Source organism: Pongo pygmaeus, chromosome 5 (assembly GCF_028885625.2).
Source record: "Pongo pygmaeus isolate AG05252 chromosome 5, NHGRI_mPonPyg2-v2.0_pri, whole genome shotgun sequence".
NCBI lineage: Eukaryota > Metazoa > Chordata > Mammalia > Primates > Hominidae > Pongo > Pongo pygmaeus.
Window position 1 is genome coordinate 43,059,565 of NC_072378.2, and position 26,119 is coordinate 43,085,683.

Here is a 26,119-nt window from a genome sequence, read left to right on the forward strand (position 1 = left end):
ACTCTTGGTCCTCTCAACAACCTTCAGATTCTCAGGTTGTTCACATTTGCCCCTATAACCTGGCCCCATAGAGACTCATATTTCCCTGTTTGAGGAAATAACATTTTGGCCAGAGGAGAAGAAAAAATGGCTTGGAGTTTTGCCTAAATTACTACATTAAAATTCCATGTATTCAGCTCTGGTTCAAACTCCAGCAAATGCTGAGATTATTTGGATATAATAATAGTCACTGTTGTAATAGTCAACTGTTCTTACAGGTAAGAGATGGCAAACTTTACACTCTCAGGAATCCACAGAGGCATGTGCCATCTTCATGGTTTCCAGAGAGGAGAGTGGGGTACCTCTGTGCGTTCACTGGTCCCTGATGTCTTTCATTTTAGAGATACTTTAATTTTATATTAAGTTGTCAAGCTGTACATTGATGATTTGTGCCCCGTTTTCATGTATAATTTTTTAATAAAAATCTGTTTAAAGTTAAAAAAAAAAAAAAAAAGATGGCAAGATGGAGAGATGTGATACCCAAGCCATGTTTATAACAATGATCGTCACCAGTGCTTCCCTTAGGGTGGGTTTCTTTTCTTTTTTGGCAAATACTAGCTGTAGTAGGGGATTCTGCGATGTATGTTGTTGAATGGGCTTAAACAGTCATTTAACAAAAGTGATTTTCATGCAGTATGAATTTTAATATCTATTGACAGCTGTTAACAGCACAGTTACACTTGTGGGCCTAGAGCAGCACTTTCACCATGGTTCTCAGCACTCTTGAGAGACGGCGAGAGCTCAGAGACCTTTGCCAAAGATGGCTGGCTCAGCATTTTTTCAGTATGGATCATTCCTTGGCCTCAACGAGATTCAGAAATCTAATTAAACTTAGGACCAACATCTGACAGGGTGTCCAGACATCTTGGATCTGGTCTTCTGCTTGGGGGAATTAAGCCCAGAACATACCCCAGGCAGCACCAGAAGTCTTATTTTCTCTACACTAAAGTTCTTAGGACAGCAAAGAACCCAAACTCAGTCCAAAGTAACCTATTCCCAAACACCATCGGTCAGAAGCAGAGATAAATTATGGACTGTTCCCTTTCTGGTTTTTGCCTTCTGGCCTCGGTCTCCAGCCAGGTAGGAATGAGCTCTCTTGAATGTTCATCCAACTGGCAGAATTATGCTGGGCCCTGCCTTGGTCTGGTCACCAGGGCTTGGGAAGTCGGCAAAATCATTCTCTCCTTCCCCTGAAAGCTTCTCTTTCCTAAAGAAAGTGAAAACTCCTGTATTTGCTAGCTCAGGAAGATGGGCTATCTCAAAGAATCTCCTTTGATGCAGAAGCATTCCAGAAATAGTGTTTTTCAAGATGGGTATCTGGGGGGAAGAAACGGAAGAAGCTCCCAGAGGATTCCTTGCCCTTTGCTGTGGACAATTAGTGTTGTCCATGGGGCTGTGATGGCCACCTGTGTGGGTGTCCCTGGGCCCACCAAGAGCTGAGGCCTGGTCTCCTAAGGGTGGACTCATGTCTGATTGTTGCTCCTCTTCCACAACAGGGCAGCAGCCTACCCCACTGCTTCCACAGATGAGCCACAGGAGATCACCGGGCGCTTTAGGGGTGGTGTGGTGCTGGGACACGCCAACAGCCTGACTTCCTCAACCCATGGTTCACTCCAGACTCAGTGACCAAGGGCATGTGAATGGGACACAAAAGCAGGCCTTTCACTGTGTTTTTGGTGGGGGAAATAATCTCCTGCCTTGAAATTCTCTTGCTCCATGATTAAAGAATCCTGTTTAGAGCCCTCAATGCCTTAAGAGTCCATTATTCTTAGAAAAGTGTAACTTTCCCCCAACTTCTGGCATTAAAGCAAACGGCCAACCTGTCAATCTTGGCATTAAAAAAAAAAAAAAAAAAAGACAACATGGCCATTTTTCAGATTTCTGTGCCTATGCACCAAGTGACACTTTGGATATAGAGTGAAGCAACATGGAGCTCATAAGAGGTAAATTCTAAAAGGGGAGCAGCCCTCAGATACGGCCAGTGGCCATAGGGTGGGACTAAATCCATGTAAGAAAGATGGGTCCTGGGCTAGTCCTCTGAGAGAGCCCCTGAGTCACCAGGAGGACATATCCTAGGGCAGCAGGCCTGAAGGGAGCTTCATTCACATTCACATTAGCTTCATTCACATTTTGGGTCAGTCATTCAACAACTGTGTGTCAAATGCTTTTAGGGACCCTAAACTTAAATTCCACCGTCAGGGAGAGTCTCTGTAAGATGGTGCCCTCCTTGGGAGATTCAGACTTTCAGAGTTGGATGAAGGGGAGATCCGCGTTTCTTGGAGTCCACTATTTCTCAGTGTTCGGGAGGGGAGGGGCCCCAGGGCCCTCAGCCAGCCTCTGGGGCCTGGCCTGCGTCTGCGCCCTCGGCTTCCACCTGGTTGCCCTTGCCCAGCTTCTTCACACTCTCCAGAAAGGCCTTCCAGGTCTCCGGCACGCTCTTCTCCAGCAGCCAACCCTCGCTCTCACTCTCAGATTCCTCGGGGTTGGACACACCAGCCAGCGACGTCTGTAGGTAGCGCAGCCCAATTGTAATGGTCACCTGGTGGCAGGAGAGGAGATTTAGAGGCAATCTGGGAGAATCACTGGGAGCTGGACCATTAGGAAACCACAGGAGCCTCAAATTGAGGGTCCCAGAGAGGACTCGACCTGAGCACTGTGGAGTGTGGGTTGGTGACAGCCTGCCCCACGCTGCCCTGCCCTCAGTGCTCGACACAACTGACTCTTCTCCAGCCTCATCTCAGACCCCTCTCCTCCTCCCTTTCCAGCCACCCTGGGCTGCTTTGGATTTGCCCATGCCCCATACTTTCTCCCCTTTAGGTCTTTACCATCTGCTATGCTCTCTACCTAGAACCTTGTTCCTCTCCATGTTCATCTGTTAATTCATCTTCAGCCCTTGGTGAGCTCCCCTGCAGCTCATCCTCCCTCCCCATCCCCTCGGGTCGCCCCCATCCCAGGTGCATTATTCCTGGGTGCCTTCACCTCGGTGCCCCTCTACACCCCGTTGCTTGGCACATATTGGGTAGTTCAGTAACTGCCTTGGGTGGAATTAAGAGGTCACCTCCTTTTCTGCATCTGATGTGTGGTACTTCTCTTTCTTTTTTTTTTTTTTTTGAGACAAGTCTCGCTCTGTCACCCATGCTGGAGTTCAGTGGCGTGGTCTCAGCTCACTACAAACTCTATCTCCTGTGTTCAAGGAATTCTCATGCCTCAGCCTCTTGAATAGCTAAGGTTGCAGGTGCCTGCCACCATACCTGACTAATTTTTGTATTTTTTTGTTGTTATTGTTGTAGATATGTGGTTTCCCCATGTTGCCAGCTGGCCTCGAACTCCTGGCCTCAAGAGATCCACCCGCCTCAACCTCCCAAAGTGCTGGGATTACAGGTGCGAGCCACCGTGCCCAGCCCTTCCATTATTTTGATGAGCACAGTGATGAATGGATGCTGGTAAAAAATAATTTGGATTTGTTCACTAGCATTCACTGTGTGGCAGACTTGGTGCCAAAATGCCTGGGTTCAAACCCAGCCCTGGCACTTAGCCAGCCATGTGACCAGGAAATCTCACTTTATTCATCTGGTTTGCAGATTTTCAGATGAAGTGGTGCCCGCCTCTTGTGGATACTGTGACACTTTAATATGTGTAAAACACACAGGCTGAGTGCCGTGGTGCACACCTGTAATCCCAGCACTTTGGGAGGCCAAAGTGGAGGGAGGATTGCTTGAGCTCAGGAGTTCGAGACCAGCCTGGGCAACATAGCAAGACCTCATCTCTACTAAAAATAAAAATAATTGCTGGGTGTGGTGGCGCGTGCCTGTAGTCCCAGCTACCCGTGTACTTGGGTAGCCAAGACGGGAGGATCTCATGAGCCCCGGAGATGGAGGCTGCAGTGAGCCATGACTCCACCACTGCACTCCAGCAAACACCACCACAGTACCTGGTGCACAGTAAGGACCAACAGAAGAGCAGAAGAGTCAGCTGTAGCTGATAATTAGCTTATTGTTTTCACTTTTTTTTTTCAGATGGAGTCTCGCTCTGTCACCCAGGCTAGAGTGCAGTGGCACAATCTTGGCTCACTGCAATCTCTGCCTCCCAGGTTCAAGCAATTCTCCTACCTCAGCCTCCTGAGTAGCTGGGATTACAGGCGTCAAAAACTTGGCACCACGCCTGGCTAATTTTTATATTTTTAGTAGAGACAGGGTTTCGCCATGTTGGCCAGGCTGGTCTCAAACTCCTGACCTCGGGTGATCCGCCCGCCTCAGCCTCCCAAAGTGCTGGGATTACAGGCATGAGCCACCACACCCTGTTTTCATTTTTCTATAATATATTCCATATATTCCGTTAGCCACTTGTTTCTATACAAATTCTTGGCTTGCTCTCCTCCACTTCTTTGTATGGCATAGCAAACTCTACAAGAGGATGAAGCTGCTCCCTGAGGGCAGGGATGGCCCTTACTCATCTGGGTCACTTAGAATCCCAGCACCTAGAACAGTACCAGGTAGGGGGAGGGCCTCATTCAATCTCTTTTGAATGAATGCTCTGGGACATTTTGTAATTATGGTAGTAGATAATAATAACTCATAGAGTTTTATCAGATAATAACTGATAGATTTATGTTATTGTTATTGTCAACTGGAAGTTGAATAAATATTTTTACAGCGGAAAAAGTCACCTCCTCCACGAAGTCCTCTTGATGTGAACGTGTCCACCCTGATCCCCTCCTGCTTTCCTGAAGGCGGGTCTCTGCACTGTGAGTTTTGCACTTAGTAATGATCCTCCCTTTGGCTCATAAATTAGACATCATCTCCTGACTGGATTGTGAAGCCTAGGCAGGCACAGCCAAGATCAGACTCCTAACATTATGCTCAGCCACCCTTGGCCCATCAGACCTCTGTCCATTAAAGGCCCCAAGTAAAAGGGGCATTTGAATGCCCTCTTCCCAATAAGCTGATCCTTGTCTAATGCAGTCCACTAGATTCCTGTAAAGGTGGGCCACTAAGAGGCAGCCAGTGGAACCCCATTTTCTCACTGACTTTTTCGTTCTTTTTTTTTTTTTTTTTTTTTTTTCCGAGATAGAGTCCGGCTCTGTTAGAGTGCAGTGTTGAGATCATGGCTTAGGGCAGCCTTGACCTCCAGGACTCAGGTGATCCTCCTGCCTCAGCCTCCTGAGTATCCAGGACTACACATGTGCATCACCACACACAGCTAATTTTTATGTTTTTGTTTTTTGTTTTGTTCTCTGAGACGGAGTTTCGCTCTTGTTGTTCAAGCTGGAGTGCAATGGCGTGATCTCGGCTCACCACAACCTCCACCTCCCGGGTTCAAGCGATTCTCCTGCCTCAGCCCCCAAGTAGCTGGGATTACAGGTATGCACCATTAGGCCCGGCTAATTTTGTATTTTTAGGTAGAGACGGGGTTTCTCCATGTTGGTCAGGCTGGTTGCAAACTCCCAACCTCAGGTGATCCGCCCGCCTCAGCCTCCTGAAGTGCTGAGATTACAGGCATGAGCCACCGCGCCTGGCCATCATTTTTGTGTTTTTTGTAGAGACGAGATCTTGCTATGTTGCCCAGGCTGGTCTAAACTCCTGGGCTCAATTGATCCTCCTGCCTCAGCCTCCCAAATCCTAGCTAACGCCTGCTAGGATTATAGGCATGAGCCACCGCTCCTGGCTCCAGTGACTTCTTTTATGCCTCCATCTCTGGGGCTCATGAGATCCTCCCATCTTGGCCATCCGAGTACCTGAGTAGCTGGGACTATAGGCATGCGCCACCACGTCCAGCAATTTTTTTTTTTTTTTTTTTTTTTTTTTTTTTAGTAGAGATGAGGTCTCACTATGTTACCCAGGCTGGTCTCGAACTCCTGAGCTCAATGCTAGTCAACTTTTACGACTTCTTTCATATTCAGTCTTCTTTTTGTGTGTTTTCAGGGAATGTGGCCATCTAAATTTCCAGCAGTATGTTCCTCTCCTCATTCTGCCCACCCAAGACTCTGTGTCAAGGAGTCAGCGACCAGTAAATAGTCATGAATATGCTGTGTTTGCCTCAACATTAAAAGAAGGCTTCGGCTGGGCGCAGTGGCTCACGCCTGTAATCCTAGCACTTTGGGAGGCCGAGGTGGGGGGATCACCTGTGGTCAGGAATTGAAGACCAGCCCAGCCAACATGGTCAAACCTCATCTCTACTAAAAATACAAAATTAGCCAGGCATGGCGGTGGGCACCTGTAATCCCAGCTATTTGGGAGGGGCTGAGGCAGAAGAATCACTTGAACCCAGGAGGCTGAGGCTGCAGTGAGCCGAGATCGCGCCACTGCACTCCAGCCTGGGCAACAAGAGCGAAACTCCGTCTCAAAAAAAAAAAAAAAAAGTCGGCTTCCTGGACACACAGTCACCCTTTAATTTCATGTGGTGAGTTAGAGGAGGTGTTTATCAGCCACAGGCAGGATGCACTGGCTGATAGCATTAGGACAGTGACTCATTTAAAGGAATCTTTGGGAATCTCCTCAATGGAAAAACCTTCCTCGCCAAATCTTCCTGGCTTTGTACATTGGGATTTTGAAGTTTGGATTTTCTGCTCTCAAGGTAGCTCAAAGCAGGTACCCTGAGTCACCGTGCCACCTCATTTACTAACAGGCTCTCATTCAACACCTAGAGCTGTGCCTGGCATACAGGTACATGTTTAAGAAATATCTCTGACCATGCATGGTGGCTCACGCCTGTAATCCCAGCACTTTGGGAGGCCGAGGCCGAGGCTGGTGGATTATTTGAGGTCAGGAGTTCAAGACCAGCTTGGCCAACATGGTAAAACCCCATCTCTACTAAAAATACAAAAACTGGCTGGGTGTGGTGGTGCACGCCTGTAATCACAGCTGCTTGGGAGGCTGAGACACGAGAATTGCTTGAACCTGGGAGGCGGAGCTTGCAGTGAGCTGAGATCGTGCCATTGTACTCCAGCCTGGGCGACAGAGCAAGACTTCGTCTCAAAAAAAAAAGAAAGAAATATCTCTTGGCCAGATGCAGTGGCACACACCTGTAATCCCAGCACTTTGGGGGACCAAAGTAGGAGGATTGCTTGAAGCCAGGAGTTAGAGAGCAGCCTGGGCAACATAGCAAGACCCCATTTCTACAAAAGACTCTACGGAGTATGACTCAGGGCACCTGTTTTCAGCTACTCTGCATGTGCCTATAGTCCTAGCTACTCAGAAGGCTGAGGTGGGAAGAGCCCTGAGCCCAGGAGTTCGAGGCTGCAGTGAGCTGTGATCATGTCCCTGCACTCCAGCCTGGGCGACAGAGTGAATTTTTATTCTTGTCTCTAAAAAAAAAAATAATAAACAATTTAAAATAATAAAAATAAAAAATGAATATCTCTTTAACCAAGGAGCAAATTCAGCACACTCACTGAGGATTTGCTTACATTGCAAGCCCTATAGCTACAGAGAAACTGAGCGTTGCAGATAAGATGAACCCACACATAATTAGACTAACAGGTAAATGAGGACCAGCATCTCAAGAAGCACAAATCCAAATAGTACCCATTTCCTGAACACCTGCACATGCTGTTCATGTTGCCTCCCAACAGTCCCCAGAGCTAAATGCTGTCACCCCATATAGCAGAGAGGTTAAATGACTAGACCTCAGTACCAAAAAGTGGGGACACAGGATGAACCTCCAAAACATGCTAACTAAAAGAAGCCAAATGTAATATGGGTCCATTTATATGAAATGTCCAAAATACATAAATCCAGAGAATAGTTGCCAGGGGCTGGGGGGCAGGTTGGGAGGTGGTGACTGCTTCATGGGTGTGAGATTATCTTGGGGGCTGATGGAAATCTTTTGGAACTAGGTAGAGGTGCTTGCACAACATCATAAATCAACTAGATGACACCAAATTGTTTACCTTTTATAAATCTCACCTCAATTAAAAAAAAATTGTCAGTTGGGTGCAATGCTAACACCTGTAAACCCAGCATTTTGGGAGGCCGAGGCAGGCAGATCACGAGGTCAGGAGATCGAGACCACCCTGGCTAACACAGTGAAAACCTGTCTCTACTACAAATACAAAAAATTAGCCGGGCATGGTGGCACATGCCTGTAGTCCCAGCTATCGGGAGGCTGAGGCAGGAGGATCCCTTGAACCCGGGAGGGGGAGGTTGCAGTGAGCTGAGATCATGCCACTGCACTCCAGCCTGGGCAACAGAGAGAGACTCAGTCTTAAAAAAATAAATAAATAAATAAATAAATAAAATTTAAGTGGTGGGAAAGAAACCAAAAAATAAATAAATGAATAAATAAATAAATACAAAAGGTAGAGGCGCTGGGTGGGATTCAAGCCCAGGCTGATCTGACCCACAGCTCCACTGAAGGCTGTTTCCAAGGAGGCAGGCATGCTCTCCAGGCCTGGCTCTGCCCCCATTAGACCCAAATGGGACCAGAGGCTCTCCCTACTCCCTACCCTCAGCTGGCCCAGGGCCTACCTCGAAGAGCCAAATGAGGAGCGTGACGACACCCATGGAGTTCATGAGGCTGCTGTAGTAGCTCAGCAGGGCAGCCCTGCAGCCACGCACCCACAGGTTGAGCTCCTCCGTCTGGTGGTCGTAACTGTAGTGTGCTGAGTTGTTGGTGATCTGATACTGGATGCAGGGCCGTGGCGAGCTAGGATTGCAGCAGCTGAAGGGGACGCCGTCCACCAGGTACCGCCCATCCACGTTGCTCTTGATTCGACTGGAAGGGAAACAGACAGCTGGAGATGGGCTTCCCGGGCTTCCCACCAGGGGCCACTTCCTCCCATCCCCTGCCTCTGGAAACCTAGAATAGTCATTCACTCGCACACTTGGTATATATTTGCTGTGCACCTGCTACATGCCAGCCACTGTTCTAGGTGCTGAAGACAAAGCAATGAATAAATGCCCCTGCCTTCCTTGACCTTATGGTCTAGAGGGTTGAGGCAGATGGTAATCCAAGACCCAAGTCAATAGGGAATATAGAAATTCACCCAACCACTCTGTGCTGCCAGGCCCTTTCTTGGGACCATGCCTGGTGGGTAGGAGGAGGAGCAGGACGGGAGCTGTTGATGGACAAGCATCTGGCTGCCACTGGTGATGCCCCCAGCTCCCTCACCAACCTCATCTCCCCTTTACAGGTCACTGGTGGCCAAGGCCCTTTCCAGCCAGCTGTTTCCAGAAGGCCTGCTCAGGCCCAGGGCCTGTGCAGAGGCAGGGGATGGAGACCCAAGGCAGGCACAGTCCTTGCCCTCGGAGGACTCCACCCCCAGCCAGGTGGGAGCTCCTGACTCACCTAAGGGACACAGCTGCAAGCAGGATCTCCAGGCTCATGGGCGGGGCTCCCAGCATATTTTCTGCACTTCTATATTTTTGTGTATATTTGTTTAGAGCTTACCATACATTCACACAGGTTCAGAATTCAAAAGGGATCTTTACAGTGAAAAGTCTCCCCTTCCCCTCAGGCAGGCTGGGTATGTTCTACCTGGCCTGGGGGTGATTACCCAGGTATTTTATGTGTCAAAACTCACTGAGCTGCACACTTAAGATTCATGCATTTGGCTGGGCATGGTGGCTCATGTCTGTAATCCCAGTACTTTGTGAGGCCGAGGCAGGAGCATCGCTTAAGCCCAGGAGTTCAAGGCAGCAGTGAGCTATGATCACACCACTGCTCTCAGCCTGGGCAACAGAACAAGACTGTCTCTAAATGTATATATATATATATTTATATAGATTTGTGCACTTGACTGGGTGCTTGTCATCTAAATAAAAAGTTGCAGCCAGGTGTGGTGGCTCACATCTGTAATTCCAACACTTTGGGAGACGAAGATGGGCAGATCTTCGTCAAGGTCAAGAGATCGAGACCATCCTGGCTAATATGGTGAAACCCCGTCTCTACTAAAAATACAAAAATTAGCTGGGCATGGTGGCACGTGCCTGTAGTCCCAGCTACTCGGGAGGCTGAGGCACAAGAATCACGTGAACCCGGGAGGAAGAGGTTGCAGTGAGCCGAGGTGGCGCCACTGCACTCCAGCCCGTATGGCAGAGTGAGACCCCGTCTCAAAAAAAAAAAAAAAAAGAAAAGAAAAAGTTGCATGTAGGCCAGGTGCAGTGGCTCACACCTGTAATCTCAGCACTTTGGGAGGCCCAGGTGGGCAGACGACCTGAGGTCAGGAGTTCAAGACCAGCCTGGGCAACATGGTGAACCCTCATCTCTACAATTAATAAAAATACAAAAAAATTAGCCAGGCGTTGTGGTGCATGCCTGTAGTCCCAGCTACTCGGGAGGCTGAGGCACAAGAATCACTTGAGCCCGAGACGCAGAGGTTGCAGTGAGCTGAGATCACACCACTGCACTCCAGCCTGGGCGATAGAGTGAGACTCTGTCTCAAAAAATAAATAAATATAGAAAGAAAGAAAGAAAAAAAGAAAAAAAACGTTGCATGCGAACAATGCATTACATAATAGACTTTTAGAGCATAATAGAAAGCATAATTGTTTCCAATAGAGATTATTTTAAACAATGTTCATTGAAATGGTCACGAATCTCTTAAAAGATGTCCATGTTTCGCTTCTAAATAAAATCTCTTTAATATAAAATGCCTCTCACTCCTCATCTCTCAGCCTCCAGGTCCTGACTGCTATGGCCAGTTCCACCAGAGACAGCCTTCATGCATGGACGAGCAAACATGTTTTCATTTTTCCTGTTCTTTTTTTATTACTGCAAATGAGAACATTATATACATACTGTCTTGAACCTTTCTTTTTTCCCTTAGCAATATCTTGGAGATCTTTTTTTTTTTTTTTTTTGGCAGGGGTTGGGGATGGAGTCTTGCTCTGTCACCCAGGCTGGAGTGCAGTGGTGTGCCACCATGCCCAGCTAACTTTTGTATTTTCAGTAGAGACGGGGTTTTGTCATATTGGCCAGGCTGCTCTGGAACTCCTGACCTTGAGTGATCCGCCTGCCTCAGCCTCCCAAAGTGCTGGGATTACAGATATGAGCCACCGCGCCCGGCTGAGATATTTTTGTATCTGTCTGTGGAGTGTCCTGGATTTTTTTTTTTTTTAATGATCTGCATGGTATTCCCATTGTGTGGATGGCACATGGGTCCTAGCCAGTTCCAGACTGATGGAAGTTTGGGTTTTTCCCAGTCTCTCGTTAATACAAACATGGACATGAGTCATTTTGCATATTGTGACTATATGTAGCAGGTAAATTCCTTGAAGATGGATCCTTGCATCAAAGGTGATCTTGCCAGATACCTGCCATATTTCTCCTCTGGTCTCTCCTGCTGGGAGCTGAGGCGGGGGGAGCGGTTCACAAACCCCAACCAGCCATGCTCAGGAGAACCTGTCCTCCACAGCCACATCCACACAGGTCAGACTTTCGATCTTTGCCAACCTGATCTTTGAAAAACAGTATCTTTGAAAAACAGTAGCCATGTGCTGTGAGCAAAAGCCACCTCACTGGGCAGGTGGCTGAGCAACAGCCATCAGGGGTGGTACTCTGAGCACCTGGGAGCTGACATCAGGTTGTAAGAACAGAGCCCACCACGCGATATCATATCATGGGAGAGCCCTCACTGGGGAGTTGGCCGTGCAGGTTCTACCAGCTGTGGCAAAGAAGCTGTCAGCTCCTTGAGGGCAGGATCGTGCGGGCCACCCTCCATGGTGGGCCCAACACGGAGCACCTGCCCGCTGGCACTGCCTGCCCACCACTCAAAGCCCCACTCCAGCCATGTGCGTGGGGAAGGCAGAAACTGTGTCTTGCTCAGCTGTCCCTCTGCAGCCCCTCGCTGGGCACTAGGCTGTGGGTGACGGAGGTGGGGCAGGGGTGGGAAGACAAGCTGGAGCAGTGTGAGAGGGGCCTTCAGCTTGGGCCTCCCGCTCCCCTCTACTGGCCCTCTGGAGGGGCCAGTAGCCCCGGACACACTGAGCAGATGGCATCTCTGAAGTGCTCCCTCCCTCCTTCCCCCAAGACCTTCCCCAAAGTGCCCTCCTCAAGGCTAGGGGCCTCCCAACCCAAATGCTGTCTGTCCTACCTCCTGACCTACAGGCTGTCCCTGGAGCCTTTCCCTCAGTACAGTGTCCCAGCTGAGCCATTGCCAGTGTCCTGTGGACAGGGCGGGGGTGGTTGAGAGCACACCACTGAGTCCTAAATATGTATTTGGGAGCCATGGAGCTTAAACTCTGTGGACCTGCGTGAGCTGGGAGTGATAGCAGCTGCCTCTCAGGGGTTATGGGGGATATAAATGAGACAATTCGAGTCACGCATTTGACACAGGCTGGACATGCTGGAGGCCTCAGAATATGTTGCCCCCCCCCCTTCCGCTTAGAGCCATTGGATAAGACCTTGAAAAACCATCAGATTGTCCTACAGAGGAGCAAGTGGGGCCCAGAGGAGGGCAAGGCATCGCCCAAAGCCACACAAGAAGTTGGGGTCCAGCCGGGCATGGTGGCTCACGCCTATAATCCCAGCACTTTGGGAGGCTGAGGTGGGCAGATCACGAGGTCAGGAGTTCGAGACCATCCTGGCCAACGTGGTGAAACCCCGTCTCTACTAAAAATACAAAAAATTAGCCGGGCGTGGTGGCAGGCGCCTGTAATCCTAGCTACTGGGGAGGCTGAGGCAGGAGAATTGCTTGAACCCAGGAGGTGGAGATTGCAGTGAGCTGAGATCGTGCCATTGCACTCCAGCCTGGGCAACAGAGTGAGACTCTCTCTCAAAAAAAAAAAAAAAAAAAAAAAAACTCCGGTCCAGCCCACAGTAGTTGCCTACTGGTCCCATTGGAGTTCCCCGCCTCCCTTGTCCCTCCTGACTTGAACTTTCATTCATTCACTCACTCAATAAATATTTGCTGTGCGCCTGCTACCTGCCAGCTGCTATTCTAGGCGCTGAAGACAGAGCAGTGAATAAATGCCCCTGCCTTCCTCGACCTTATGGGCTAGAGGGTTGAGGCAGATGGTAATCCAGGACCCAAGTCAATAGGGAATATAGAAATTCACCCAACCACTCTGTGGGGCCAGGCCCTTCCTTGCGGCCATGCCTGGAGGGTAGGAGGAGCAGCAGGACAGGAGGTGTTGATGGACAAGCATCTGGCTGCCATTGGTGACACCCCAGCTCCCTCACCAACCTCATCTCCCCCTTACAGGTCACTGGTGGCCAAGGCACTTTCCAGCCAGGTGTTTCCAGAAGGCCTGGAAGTTAAATTTCCTGGAAAACTGTGAGTTTTCTCCCCTCTTCCCTGTCCCAGGAGTCCTTTCCTAGCCACCACCACCTACCCTCACGTACCTACCAGGTGGCCCTAAGGTGGAGCAAACCCTGCACACCCGCCTCATGCACACTAAGATGTCTGTGATGTGAGGGTCAGGCCTAAAGCTGTGTGGGCTGAGGCCAGCGGAGGCTCTGAGCCGCCCTCAGTCTGCAGGCTGGGCTTGCAGACATTCCCCATCTCCCCACCTCGCCTCCCTGAGCCCCCAGACAAGTCACCCTACTGGTCTCCATCAGTCTGTCTCCCCTCACACTGGGGCTCCCTGAGTCAGGGCTGTGTCTCCCCCCTCAGACTGGGGCTCCCTGAAGACGGGGCTGTGTCTCCCCTCAGACTGGGGCCCCCTGAAGATGGGACTGCGTGTCCCCTCAGACTGGGGCTTCCTAAAGACAGGGCTGCGTCTCCCTCACACTGGGAACTTCCCAGTGTATTCCCAAGGGCAACATCCAGGTCAGCCTAGGGGAAAAGGCCAAACTTGGTGAACGTTGGGACTTGCCTGGGTCACCAGCCTGGGAACTCTTAGGGTCTCTCACTTCTGGAACTATCCCTCCCCCACTCCAAACATCATCTTGTTTACTCAGTGCTTGCCCTCATTCCAACCACAGATTAAGGCTCCTCTCACCCTCTTAAGGCAAAGCCAGGCAGAGGAGAGCGCCTTAGTGGTGAGCCGGCTATTTATATAGCAGCGTGTTTCCCAGGCTACTAATTTCACTCTGCGCGGAAGGGGCCGGGAGCGGTGGAGTCACTAGGGTTTGAAAGGGTCTTGATTAAGATAAGACCTATGTTCTAGGCCACTCTCCCATAAGCAAGGCACATAGAGCCTGGGAAAATGATCACGTCCGAGTTTTTCTGGAAAAACCAACATAATTTAGTAAGTGAATCAAATTAGTAAGGCCAGCCATAGGGCAATGAGCAGGGGTATACCTGACAGTGGGTCACGCCAAGCAGAACGCTGGCTGAGGGACACCTGTGAGACCTTGAGAACTGGCCTAACCTCTCTGAGCCTGAGTTTTCTCATCTAAGAAATGACATTTTAAACACTCGACAGGGGATAGTGGAAATTAAATGGGATCATACACATGGAGCATTTGGTACACACTATGTGCTTAGTATGCCTTGATGATTGCTTTTTCGTGTAGTGCTGTGGTTTGAATGTGTCCCCCAAAGTTCCTGTGTTGAAAACGTGAGGCCCAGCATGACAGTGGTGAGAGATGGGACCTTTGAGAGGTGACTGGATTACAAGCGCTCTGCCCTCATGAGTAGATTAATGCCATTATCATGGGAGTGGGTTCCTGAGGAAAAGGATGAATTCGGGCCCCTCAGCAGATGCGGGCCCCTCCACCTTGGACTTCCCAGTCTCCAGAACAGTAAGAAATAAATCTCTGCTCTCTATCAATTATCCAGACTCAGGTACTCTGTTATAGCAGCTCACAGTGAACTAAGACAGTAAGTCACTGGGTATGAGGTACTATAGACAGTGAGGGGTGACATGAGGGGGAGACACAGCCCTGTCCTCAGGGAGCCCCAGTCTGAGGGGAGACACAGCCCCGTCCTCAGGGAGCCCCAGTCTGAGGGGAGATGCAGCCCTGTCCTCAGGGAACCCCAGTTTGAGGGAAACAGCCCCATCCTCAGGGAGCCCCGGTCTGAAGGGAGACATAGCCCAGCCCTCAGGAAGCCCTAATTTGAAGGGGAGACACAGCTCTCTTCAAAGAGTTCCCGTCTGAGAGGGGAGAAACCCCATCTAGCCAAGTTCTAATCTTCTTCTTGAGATGTCTACAAATTGTTTAAGAAGAGCAAGCAGGTTCCTGTAGTCTGTGGGTTCCCTGGGAGGAATGGTGAAGAGCAAGAGCTTGGTGCCAGCTTCTCCCTCAGACTGGGGACCCGCAGCTAGGCCTTCCTGGCTGGTAGTTCCTGGTTCCAAAATGTCTGAGCTCCCTCATGCTCTACCTCTCACCCCAAGACACTGCAGCTCTGCTCATCCTGCAACCTTTAAAATAAGTGTTGTAAACTGACTGAAGACCTCATGTCCTTCCTCATGTGCTACGGTAAGATGCACAGAGCGGCGCTGTAGGAAATGTTCTTGCCACAACTGAGCCTGATCCAACCACACCTTGACCCAGACTACTGGTTTATGAGGAAATACAGGGGACAGAAGAACAAGTTAGACAACGCCACTTGGCTGCAATTGCCCAACTCCAAACTATGGGGGATTCTGCAGGACACGTGGCCCAGTTTCTCTCACACATATGGTATGAAAAAGGGGACAGTTTTCTAGTAAAACAGACAGGAAACCAAACAACCAAATGCAAAGCATGGACTTGGTTTGGATCCTAAATTTATCAACTGTAAAAAGCATTCCGAGACTATCAGGGAAAACTGAACATAGACTGGGTATTGATTGATATTGCCATTAAATCTGTTGACTGTGACTGGTCTTATGCTTATGTTCAGCAGAAACAAAAGGGCAAAAAACAAATAAAACCTCTTTGTCTGTTGGAGATGCCTATTAAAGTATTTACAGGTAAAAGGAAAGTATGTCCAGGATTTGCTTTAGGATATTCAGAAGGGGAAAATGTGTTTGGGGGAGGGTAGTATAGATGAAACAGGCAAAATGTTGATATTTGTTCCTAGGTGATGGCTAGGTGATAGAGACGGGGTTTCACCATGTTGGCCAGGCTGGTCTTGAACTCCTGACCTCAGGTGATCCACCCGCCTCAGCTTCCCAAAGTGCTGGGATTACAGGCGTGAGCCACTGTGCCCAGCCTGTTTTTTCCTTTTTTTTTAGAGACCTTGCGCTCAAGTGATCCTCCCATCTCAGCCTCCAAGTAGCTGGAGTTACAGGTGTGTTGCCACCACACCTGGCTAGGTGATGGCTACATGAGAATTAATTATAATGAACTCTCTAATTTTGTGAAAGCTTGAGTTTTTTTCTATAATAGAAGTCAGAAATGCAATAAAATAAGATAAAAGAGCATCAGTTGAGAACTACAGGCCTGGCACAGTGGCTCACACCTGTAATCCCAGCACTTTGGGAGGCCAAGGTGGGTGGATCACCTGAGGTCAGGAGTTCGAGACCAGCCTGGCCAACATGGTGAAACCCTGTCTCTACTAAAAATATAAAAATTAGCCAGGTATGGTGGTGGGCACCTGTAATCCCAGCTACTTGGGAGGCTGAGGCAGGAGAATTGCTTGAACCCTGGAGACAGAGGTTGCAGTGAGCCGACATGGTGCCACTGCACTCCAGCTTGGACGACAGAGTGAAACTCCATCTCAAAAAAAAAAAAAGAGAGAGAACTACAAATCTCTTTCACTGACACCTTGCTCTGAAAAGACAGAGTCAGTGAGGGAGACAGCATTCCTGGACTTGGCTCCTCCCTCTGAGAGCCTCCTCCAAGTGTAGCAGAAAGTGTGTCCCCCTCTTCCTGGCCCACCCAGGACCACCAGGCCAGGGGAGGGAGATGTGGGAGGTTGAAGCCCAGTGACAGCCCCATTTACCACAGGCGCTGCAGAGCCCAGGACGGTGTTTCTAGTTTCTGTGGGGCCACCTCGTGATTATCTGAGATGTTGGCACAGAAGCACTGGAATCCGAACCTAATCCATCCATGTTTTCCAACCCTGCATCATCTCTGCCCACCCCTTTCCCTGTCCTTCTCGGAGAGGAAATGGAGAACAAGAAGGCAGGGAAAGGCTGGGAGCGGTGGCTCACACCTGTAATCTCAGCACTCTGGGAGGCCGAGGCAGGCAGATCACCTGAGGTCAGGAGTTTGAGACCAGCCTGGTCAACATGGAGAAACCCCGTCTCTACAAAATTACAAAAATTAGCTGGGCATAATGGTGGGTGTCTGTAATCCCAGCTACTCAGGAGGCTGAGGCGGGAGATCGCTTGAACCCGGGAGGCGAAGTTTGCAGTGAGCCGAGATCATACCACTGCACTCCAGCCTGGGTGACTCAGCAAGACTCCATCTCAAAAAAAAAAAAAAGACACGGAAAGACAGGGAGAAGAGGGAGAAAAGCAAGACTTCCCATACCCCAAGCAGCCTGGATAATTTGAGGTTTCTGTCACTCAGTGAGCAAACATTCATTTAATGCCAAATGTATACAAGAGGTACTTTAACTTCACTGGGAAACAGCAGAGTAGGGTGAAAAGAGCAGAATTAAAATCTGGCATGCTATATAATGGAATATTATTTCACCATATAAAGGAATGAAGTTCTGATATATGCTACAACAGGGATTAATTTTGAAAACACTATGCTAAGTGAAAGGCAGACACAAAAGGACAAATGTTATATGACTCATTCATATGAAATGTCCAGAACAGGGAAATCTATAGATACAGAAAGTAAACAAGTGGTTACTTAGGGCTAGGGGGAGGGAAGGCTAGGGAGTGAAAGCTAAATGGTGTAAGGTTTCCCTTAGAAGTGATGAAAATGTTCTAAAATTGATTGTAATGCTGGTTGTCCAACTCTGTGAATATACTAAAAACCATTGAATTGCATACTTTTAATGGGTACATTGTATAGTAAGTGAATTATAACTCAATAAAGCTGTTTTTTCTTTTTGTTTGAGACAGGGTCTCACTCTGCCGCCCAGGCTGGAGTGCAGTGGTACAATCTCAGCTCACTGCAGCCTCAATTTCTTGGGCTCAGGTGATTCTCCCACCTCAGCGTCCCAAGTAGCTGAGACTACAGGCACACACCACCACACCTAGCTAATTTTTGTATTTTTTGTAGAGATGGGGTTTCACCATGTTGCCCATGCTGATCTTGAATCCCTGAGCTCAAGTGATCCATCCTCTTCAGCCTCCCAAAGTGCTGGGATTACAAGTGTGAGCCACCACATGTGGCCGAAGTTGATTTTCTTTTTTTGTCTCCCCCACTTCCTATTGTGTGATCTTAGGCATGTCCCTTAACCTCTTGGGCCTCAGATTTCTCATATATAAAATGGAGATAATAATACCAGCTGGGCGCAGTGGCTCACACCTATAATCCCAGCACTTTGGGAGGCTGAGGCGGGTGGATCACTTGAGGTCAGGAGTTCGAGAGCAGCCTGACCAAATGGTGAAACCCCATCTTCACTAAAAATACAAAAATTAGCCGGGCGTGCTGGCACATGTCTGTAATCCCAGCTACTCAGGAAGTTGAGGCAGGAGAATCGCTTGAACCCGGGAGGCGGAGGTTGCAGTGAGCCGAGATCGTGCCACTGCACTCCAGCCTGGGCGACGGGGCAAGACTCTGTCTCAAAAAACACCAACAAACAAAAACTAAAAAAGATTAAGACAAAAACTTCCCAAGAGGAGTTTTGTGCAGGATAAATGTGGGCCATTTCCCCCTCCCAAATGACTTGGCAACATGGTCATAGGCAGGTTGGGGATGGGGTGCAGTCACTGGGCTACTCCCCTGAGACAGAACAGCCAAAACTCTTGTAAGGCCAGGTGCAGTGGCTCATACCTGTAATCCCAGCAATTTGGGAGGCTGAGGCAGGCGGATCACTTGAGGTCAGGAGTTCAAGGCCAGCCTGACCAATATGGTGAAACCCCGTCTCTACTAAAAATACAAAAATTAGTTGGGTGTGGTGGTGCACGCCTGTAATCCCAGCTACTTGGGTGGCTGAGGCAGGAGAATCTCTTGAACCCAGGAGGTGGAGGTTGCAGCAAGCTGAGATCGCGCCACTGCACTTCAGCCTGGGTGACAGAGTGAGACTCCATTTCAAAAAACAAAACAAAACAAAACAAAAAACTCTTGTAAATTCCCATAAAAATATGGAATTGTTTCCACCTGATCTTATTCATTAGATCAGGAACCTTCAGGAGCCAGTCCTGGATCTTAAAAATTCCCCTGAGGAATCTCTAAAACCTGCCCACCCCTCCATGATTACTGAGGCAATGCACTCTATCCTCAGGTTTCTGGGGGGGCCCCAAGGAGGGGCACAAGTGGGGAGGTCCTAGGGAGGCCAGAATGCAAGCACCCAGCTCCTCCTCTCGGGAACTGGACTGAAGATGCCAGAAAGTGAGAACCTCAACTTTCTCTAGCCCAGTCTGGTGAAGTGCCCACTGCACAGAATGGAAAGTTATTCCAGGGACAGAGCCTGCAGAAATGCCTGGAAATCAGTGTCACCAGACACTGCCTATGCCCAGTCTGTGTCAGCGGAGGATCCCTGTGGATTTTCTCCAGGCTACCCATGCTCAAACCAGCTCATTCTCCTGGGATCGCTTCCCCACAGTCCTCAGGTCAAGCAGGAGAAAGAGGCTCACCCCAACCTCTTTGTTGGCTCATCCAAATTTGATAGGGAGAGGGGAAACAAAAAAAAGGAGAATTCTGCCTGGCTTGGCGGTGGGTGCCTATAATCCCAGGTACTCTGGAGGCTGAGGTGGGATGGTTGCTTGAAACTAGGAGTTCAAGACCAGCCTAAGCAACAGAGTAAGACCCCATCTCTATTTTTTTTTTTAAGAAAAGAATTTTTTTTCTTTTTTTTAAGGCAGGGTCTCCCTCTGTCACCCAAGCTGGAGTGCAGTGGCACAATCTTGGCTCACTGCTTGACCTCCCAGGCTTGAGGGATTCTCCCACCTCAGCTTCCCAAGTAGCAGGGACCACAGGTGCATGCCACTGTGCCCTAGCTAATTTTTTTTGTTTGGTTTGGTTGGTTTTTGTTGTTGTTGTTGTTGTTGTTGTTGTTTTTGAGACGAAGTTTCGCTCTTGTTGCCCAGGCTGTAGTAGAATGGTGCCATCTCAGCTCACTGCAATCTCCGCCTCCCAGATTGAAGCAATTATCCTGCCTCAGCCTCCCATAGCTGGGATTATAGGAGTGTGCCACTACACCTGGTTAATTTTGTATTTTTAGTAGAGACAGAGTTTCACCAAGTTGGTCAGGCTGTTCTCAAACTCCTGACCTCAAGTGATCCATCCGCCTCAGCCTCCCAAAGTGCTAGGATTACAGGCGTGAGCCACCTCACCGGGCCTTTTTTCTTTTCTTTTCTTTTCTTTTTTTCTTTTCTTTTTCTTTCTTTCTTTTTTTTTTTTTTTTTTGGTAGAGATGAAGTCTCATTATGCTGCCCAGGCTGGTCTTGAACTCCTGGTCTCGAGGGATCCTCCTGTCTCAGCCTCCCAAAGTGCTAGAATACAAGCATGAGCCGGCACCTGGCCAAGAATTTCTTTTAAAAAGATCTTGTGGCCAGGAGCGGTGGCTCATGCCTGTAATCCCAACACTTTGGGAGGCCAAGGAAGGTGGATCACTTGAGGTTAAGAGTTCAAGACCAGCCTCGCCAACATGGTGAAACTCAGTCTCTACTAAAAATACAAAAAAAAAATAGGTGGACATGGTGGTGGGCACATGTAATCCCAGCTACCTGGGAGGCTGAGACAGGAGAATCAATTGAACCAGGGCGGCAAGGATGCAGTGAGCTGAGATCGCACCATTGCACTCCAGCCTGGGCAACAAATAAAAAAAGAAAAGGATCTTGGTGGATGTTAACCTCCCTCTCCCTGCCCTTTTGCCAGCCTCACCTCTTTGCCATCAGAATCCTAGCCCTGGGGGGGTGCTGCCAAGATAATCCAGAAGGTAAATGCTTACCATTTCTCAGTGCTTGTGATCTCAAAAAAAATAAATATACCTTACATTTTTCGGGGAAGGGTTTTGGAGAGCCAGCTTTGTCATGTAAACTCACTAAACCCTCCAAAATGAAGCCGTGAAAACGTGAACAGAAAAAATTTTTTAGTTTTCCTTGGAGGTGGGAGTAAGTGCCATTCCACAGTCTCTCATTCATTCCTTCTTTCTTTCCTTCTACCAACAGATAAGGGCTGTGCTCTGGTCTCAGGCACTGGTCCTCAGGCAACCCAGCTCTGAGCAGCTTTCTGAACATAACCCCAGGAGCCTCACTTCCCTCGCAGGCCTTGTTCAGTGATCATGTAAAAGTCTGTGGGACTGGGCGCGGTGGCTCACGTTTGGAATCCCAGCACTTTGGGAGGTTGAGGCAGGAGCATCACTTGAGCCCAGAAGTTAAAGACCAGCTTGGCCAACGTGGTGAAACCCCGTCTCTACTAAAAATAGAAAAATTAGCCAGAGGCCAGGCACGGTGGCTCATGCCTGTAATCCCAGCACTTTGGGAGGTCAAGGCAGGTGGATCATCTGAGCTCAGGAGTTCGAGACCAGCCTGGGGGCAACATGGCGAAACCCTGTCTCTACCAAAAATGCAGAAAATTAGCCAGATGTGGTGGCTCGCATCTGTTGTCCCAGGTACTCAGGAGGCTGAGGTGGGAGAATCACTTGAGCCTGGGAGGTGGGAGTTGCAGTGAGCCTGGAGAGTGAGACCATCTCAAAAGAGTGAGACCCTGTCTCAAAAAAAAAAAAAAAAAAATTAGCCCAGCGTGGTACCACACACCTATAATCTCAGCTGCTTGGGAGGCTGAGGCATGAGAACAGCTTGAACCCAGGAGGTGATGGTTGCAGTGAGCCAAGATTGTGCCACTGCACTCCAGCCTGGGCAATGGAGTAAGACCCTGCCTCAAAATAATTATTAATTAATTAATTAAATAAAAATAAAAGTCTGTGGGAAAGTCTCTCGGCAAAGGTGGCCCTATCAGGCTGTACCCTTGGAAGAACAGGTAGCCCACTGCAGTATGAGGTCACTGGAGGTTTTGAAAAAGATAAAAGCATTTCAGTTCTAAGAAATTTGTGTGCTAATTCATATATTTTTTTTTCTGAGATAGGGTCTTACTCTGTCACCTAGGCTGAAGTGCAGTGGCATGATCTCAGCTCACTACAACCTCTGCCTCCTGGGCTCAAATTATCCTCCTGCCTCAGCCTCCTGAGTAGCTAGGACCATGGGTGCAAGCCACCACTCCTGGCTAATATTTTTATGTTTTGGGCTTTTTTTTTTTTTTAAGAGTTAGGGTTTCATCATGTTGCCCAGGCTGGTCTCGAACTCCTGAGTTCAAGTGATCCTCCCACCTCGGCCTCCCAAAGAGCTGGGATTATATGCGTGCGCCACTGATCCCAGCCCTAATTGTGTCTTAAGACGAACTTTGTGGAAAGTTAAAGCCAAAGGTCCATTTTTTTCATGGAAATTTAGCCTAAGGGAAATAAAAGACAGAGACAGAGAGAAGCAAAAGGCTCAAAGATGCCCATTCCAGTGTTATTTATAATAGAGGTAAATAAAAATCTGAATGCCTGCCTAAGCATGCACTTTCATTCAGTGGACTTCTTTTTTTTTTTTCTTTGAGACCGAGTCTCGCACTGTCTCCCAGACTGCAGTGCAGTGGCACGATCTCGGCTCACTGCAACCTCCGCCTCCCTGGTTCCCTGGTTCAAGCAATTCTCCTGCCTCAGCCTCTCGAGTAGCTGAAATTACAGGCATGCCACTACGCCCAGCTAATTTTCTGTATTTTTAGTAGAGATGAGGTTTCACTATTTTGGTCAGGCTGGTTTCGAACTCCTGACCTCGTGATCCACCTACCTCGGCCTCCCAAAGTGTTGGGATTACAGGCGTGAGCCACCGCACCTGGCTTCAGTGGACTTCTTATGCAACCATTAAACATGATCATTTTGGACATTATGCAAATGTTATACTATCAGATTACAAAATGGAACACTAAATTGTCTCTTTTTTTTTTTGAGACAGAGTTTTGCTCTTGTTGCCCAGGCTGGAGTGCAATGGCAAGATCTCAGCTCACCGCAACCTCTGCCTCCCAGGTTCAAGCGTTCTCCCGCCTCAGCCTCCTGAGTAGCTGGGATTACAGGCATGCGCCACCATGCCCGGCTAATTTCGTATTTTTAGTAGAGACGGGGTTTCTCTGTGTTGGTCAGGCTGGTCTCGAACTCCCGACCTCAGGTGATCTGCCCGCCTCGGCCTCCCAAAGTGCTGGGATTACAGGTGTGAGCTACCGCACCCGGCCCTAAATTGTCTTTATACTATCATTACACTGTATGACTACGTAAATGTTAACAAGACTAGACGGAGACTGAAATGTAGAAAAACTAAAGGCATTAATCAAGTTATGGGTGAGAAGCTAGCTTGAATTTGTTTTCCTATTTTGGTTTCTCTTAATATTACTGCTGTATTTTTTGTGCGTGTAATAGAATAATTTTTCCAAGTCAGTGGAGTTGGGAAATTTCCCACCAACAAGTTGGTATGGGACATTGAAGGAGTTTTGATTCAGCTAAATATTTGCCTGAAATTTTGGATCCATTGACCATTGAGATTGGAGTGACCTAGATAATTCCTTCACTCTGATACAAAAGGGGATTTGGAGTTACCGAGAGATTTGAATACATCTATCCAAGAACCGACTCTATGCAGGAGACAATCAAGGGAAATGATAGAGGAAAAGATGAAAAGCCCCTTCTCATCTGCTCACAGAGGCTGGTTCTACCATCGGCCTCTCCCACTCCCCAGAATTCTGCTTTTCCCCCTGGCTTCCTGCCCTCCTCGGGAGATTTATGTAAATCGTGGCATCTTGTGCTGCCCCTGCAGACCTGTCACCTGGGAAGGGCACAGCCCTTTACAATCCTCTCCTGACTGGGGATTTGCAGCAGTAATCTCCATCCACAAGAAAATAAAATCCCAAGAAGTGACCTTCACTTGGATGTCCCTTCCATCTGCAGGGCAGCTATAAGCTAGCCATTTGGGCGTCATTAATGTTGTTTTGGGCTTCAAACACGTCCTGCTGCTGGTGCCAATGCCCTGAGTTCAAGTTCCCTTTGGACTTGCCAGCCTCACTTGGAAGAAAAAAAACCACCCTTAGGAATAACTGAACCCCTAACCTCAGCCAGGTAGGGTCGAGTCGGACAGAAAGAAGAGGTGAGGGAGAGTGGTTGCCTCAAGGCAGGCTGCCCTTTCCCTGAAAAGTCACTCGAGCTGCAGGTTGGGTGGGTGTGTTGGGAAGAGCAGCCCACTGGAGCCAGAGCACAGGCTGTTCCCTCCGACACAGTGGTCAAGAGTCTCTCTCTCACCAGCACCTCGCACAGCCCATCGCAGCATTTTACTTTTACATATGCCAAGAATACTTCAGAAATGCTTTATCACGTTGCACTATCATGACTTGCTAAGTAAACACCAGCAAGCATTTAATTAGTACCTGCTGCATGCCAGGTACCAGCCAGGGCTAGGAGGTGACTTCCAAAATTACCTATTCTATTCCAGTGCTCATTTAAAAGATGGGCAAGCCAAAGCGCAGAGTGACTAGTGACCTGCCCAAGGTCACAAGACCTTGAACAACAGAGCCAAAACTTCACCCTAGATCTCGTGACTTCCCCTTCCTATGCTCTTTCCAACATATCCAGACAAACATCTTGGGAATGAATGCTCAGGGTTGAAAGGTTGGAAAACAAGGGAACTAACTAGGAAATTTAAACTTCTGGGACTGAATCCATCTACTTTGAATGAATGGGACAAATAGCCAAATACTACGTACGTCAGTATTTGTGATCTATGAATGACCTCCATCCCTCTGTATAAAGTGGACACACATTGCTGCCTGGCTTTTCATTCCCAAGGGGCTCCTATCCAAACAGCTTATATAAATTGACACCTTCCTCCCACCTTAGCCAACGTTAGGTTGAACCCTATGAAGTTGTCATTTTTTATGGGTCAAAGAGGTAGAACATTAGCAATTTCTTATGGTTCAACCTGATACACCCTCACATACTCAATAATAAGTTGTGCACCCGATGGAGAGGAAAAGGCACTGGGTGCGGGGAGAGGGGCTGGTCAGAGGCCTGAGCCTCCTTGTCCCCAATATATTAATAGCTCTGACCCCAGGACTGGAAGCCACTCACTCTTTGACTTCTTTGGAGGAAAAGTCCAGGTAGCGATTGCTGATCCACTGAATCTCAAACCAGTCCCGAAAACCGTTGTTGCCACAGCATTTGAACTCGATCTGCAGCATGTCGATGGTCTTCTTCATGAAACACCTGCCAGGGGTGTCTGTGTCCCGGTAGTACTTCATGCCATTCTTGAGCCCTTGGCCCAGGGTGTTCTCCAGCGAGCCCCGCAGCAGAAAGCAGCAGAGAGCCACGAGGAAGAGGATGATGTTGAAGAGGGCACAGATAGCCAGGTACGGCTTCAGCCAGGGCTTCCATCTGGCATACTTGGCCGGGTCCAGGGCGTCGTAGCAGATCTTCCCAGCCAGAGAGTTGAAGACACAGGATAGCACCCCCATCCCTATCAATGAGTTGGGCACAAAATGGCTCTCAGAATTATTCATCACATCGCTCCTCTTCCGGAGTTCAATCTTCAGGAACAGTCCTAGGCTGAAGATGATGATGCCAGCCAACACGGAGAACCAGTTCATGAGCCAGAGCCCTTGGGCCAACTTGACCCGCTTCTTCTGGTCAAACTTGACTTTCAGTAGCGCCATGCTTGCCAAGTGTAGGCCGGGTTGCTTCCCACGGCGCAGCTCCCACCCCAAACCTTAACGAGCCCAGAGGTGGAGACTTAGGGCCTTGGGAAAAGTGCAGATGGCCCAAGCTGTAGGGAGCTGCCCTGGGGGCTGCCCATGTCGAGCCCCACTAGCCTGGGATCCCCGTGAATGCAGTAGTGGTGGCAGGGGTCTCGGAATCACAGCTTGAGCAGGGGATAGTCCTGGTCCTGGGCGTTGTTTCTTCAGCGCCCTTCCCAGCCAAGAAGGGGCAGCCTGAACGCTGCAGATTAAAAGTGGGATCCACAAGACGTTTTGCTAATCTCTTTAGCCAGGTTCATCCCGTTAGATAAAGCCATGCCACTCTCAAAACATGGTCAAAAGCAGCCTCCAGGTACATGCTGGACCAGAGAGCTCTGGGTACAGCTTGGAGAACCAGGAGCAAAGGGCAAGACTGGCCAGAAGAATG

General features: G+C 48.9%; 1 protein-coding gene across 1 annotated transcript; it reads right to left on the minus strand.

The window, feature by feature from the left end:
- Positions 1–585: 585 nt before the first annotated feature.
- On the minus strand, positions 586–26,119 carry PRPH2 (peripherin 2). The gene is made up of 3 exons (XM_054493393.1): positions 25,070–26,119; positions 8,505–8,751; positions 586–2,578 (listed from the first exon to the last, which is right to left on the minus strand). Exons 1-3 carry the CDS (start codon positions 25,648–25,650, stop codon positions 2,366–2,368), a joined length of 1,041 nt encoding a protein of 346 aa, XP_054349368.1. The 5' UTR covers positions 25,651–26,119; the 3' UTR covers positions 586–2,365.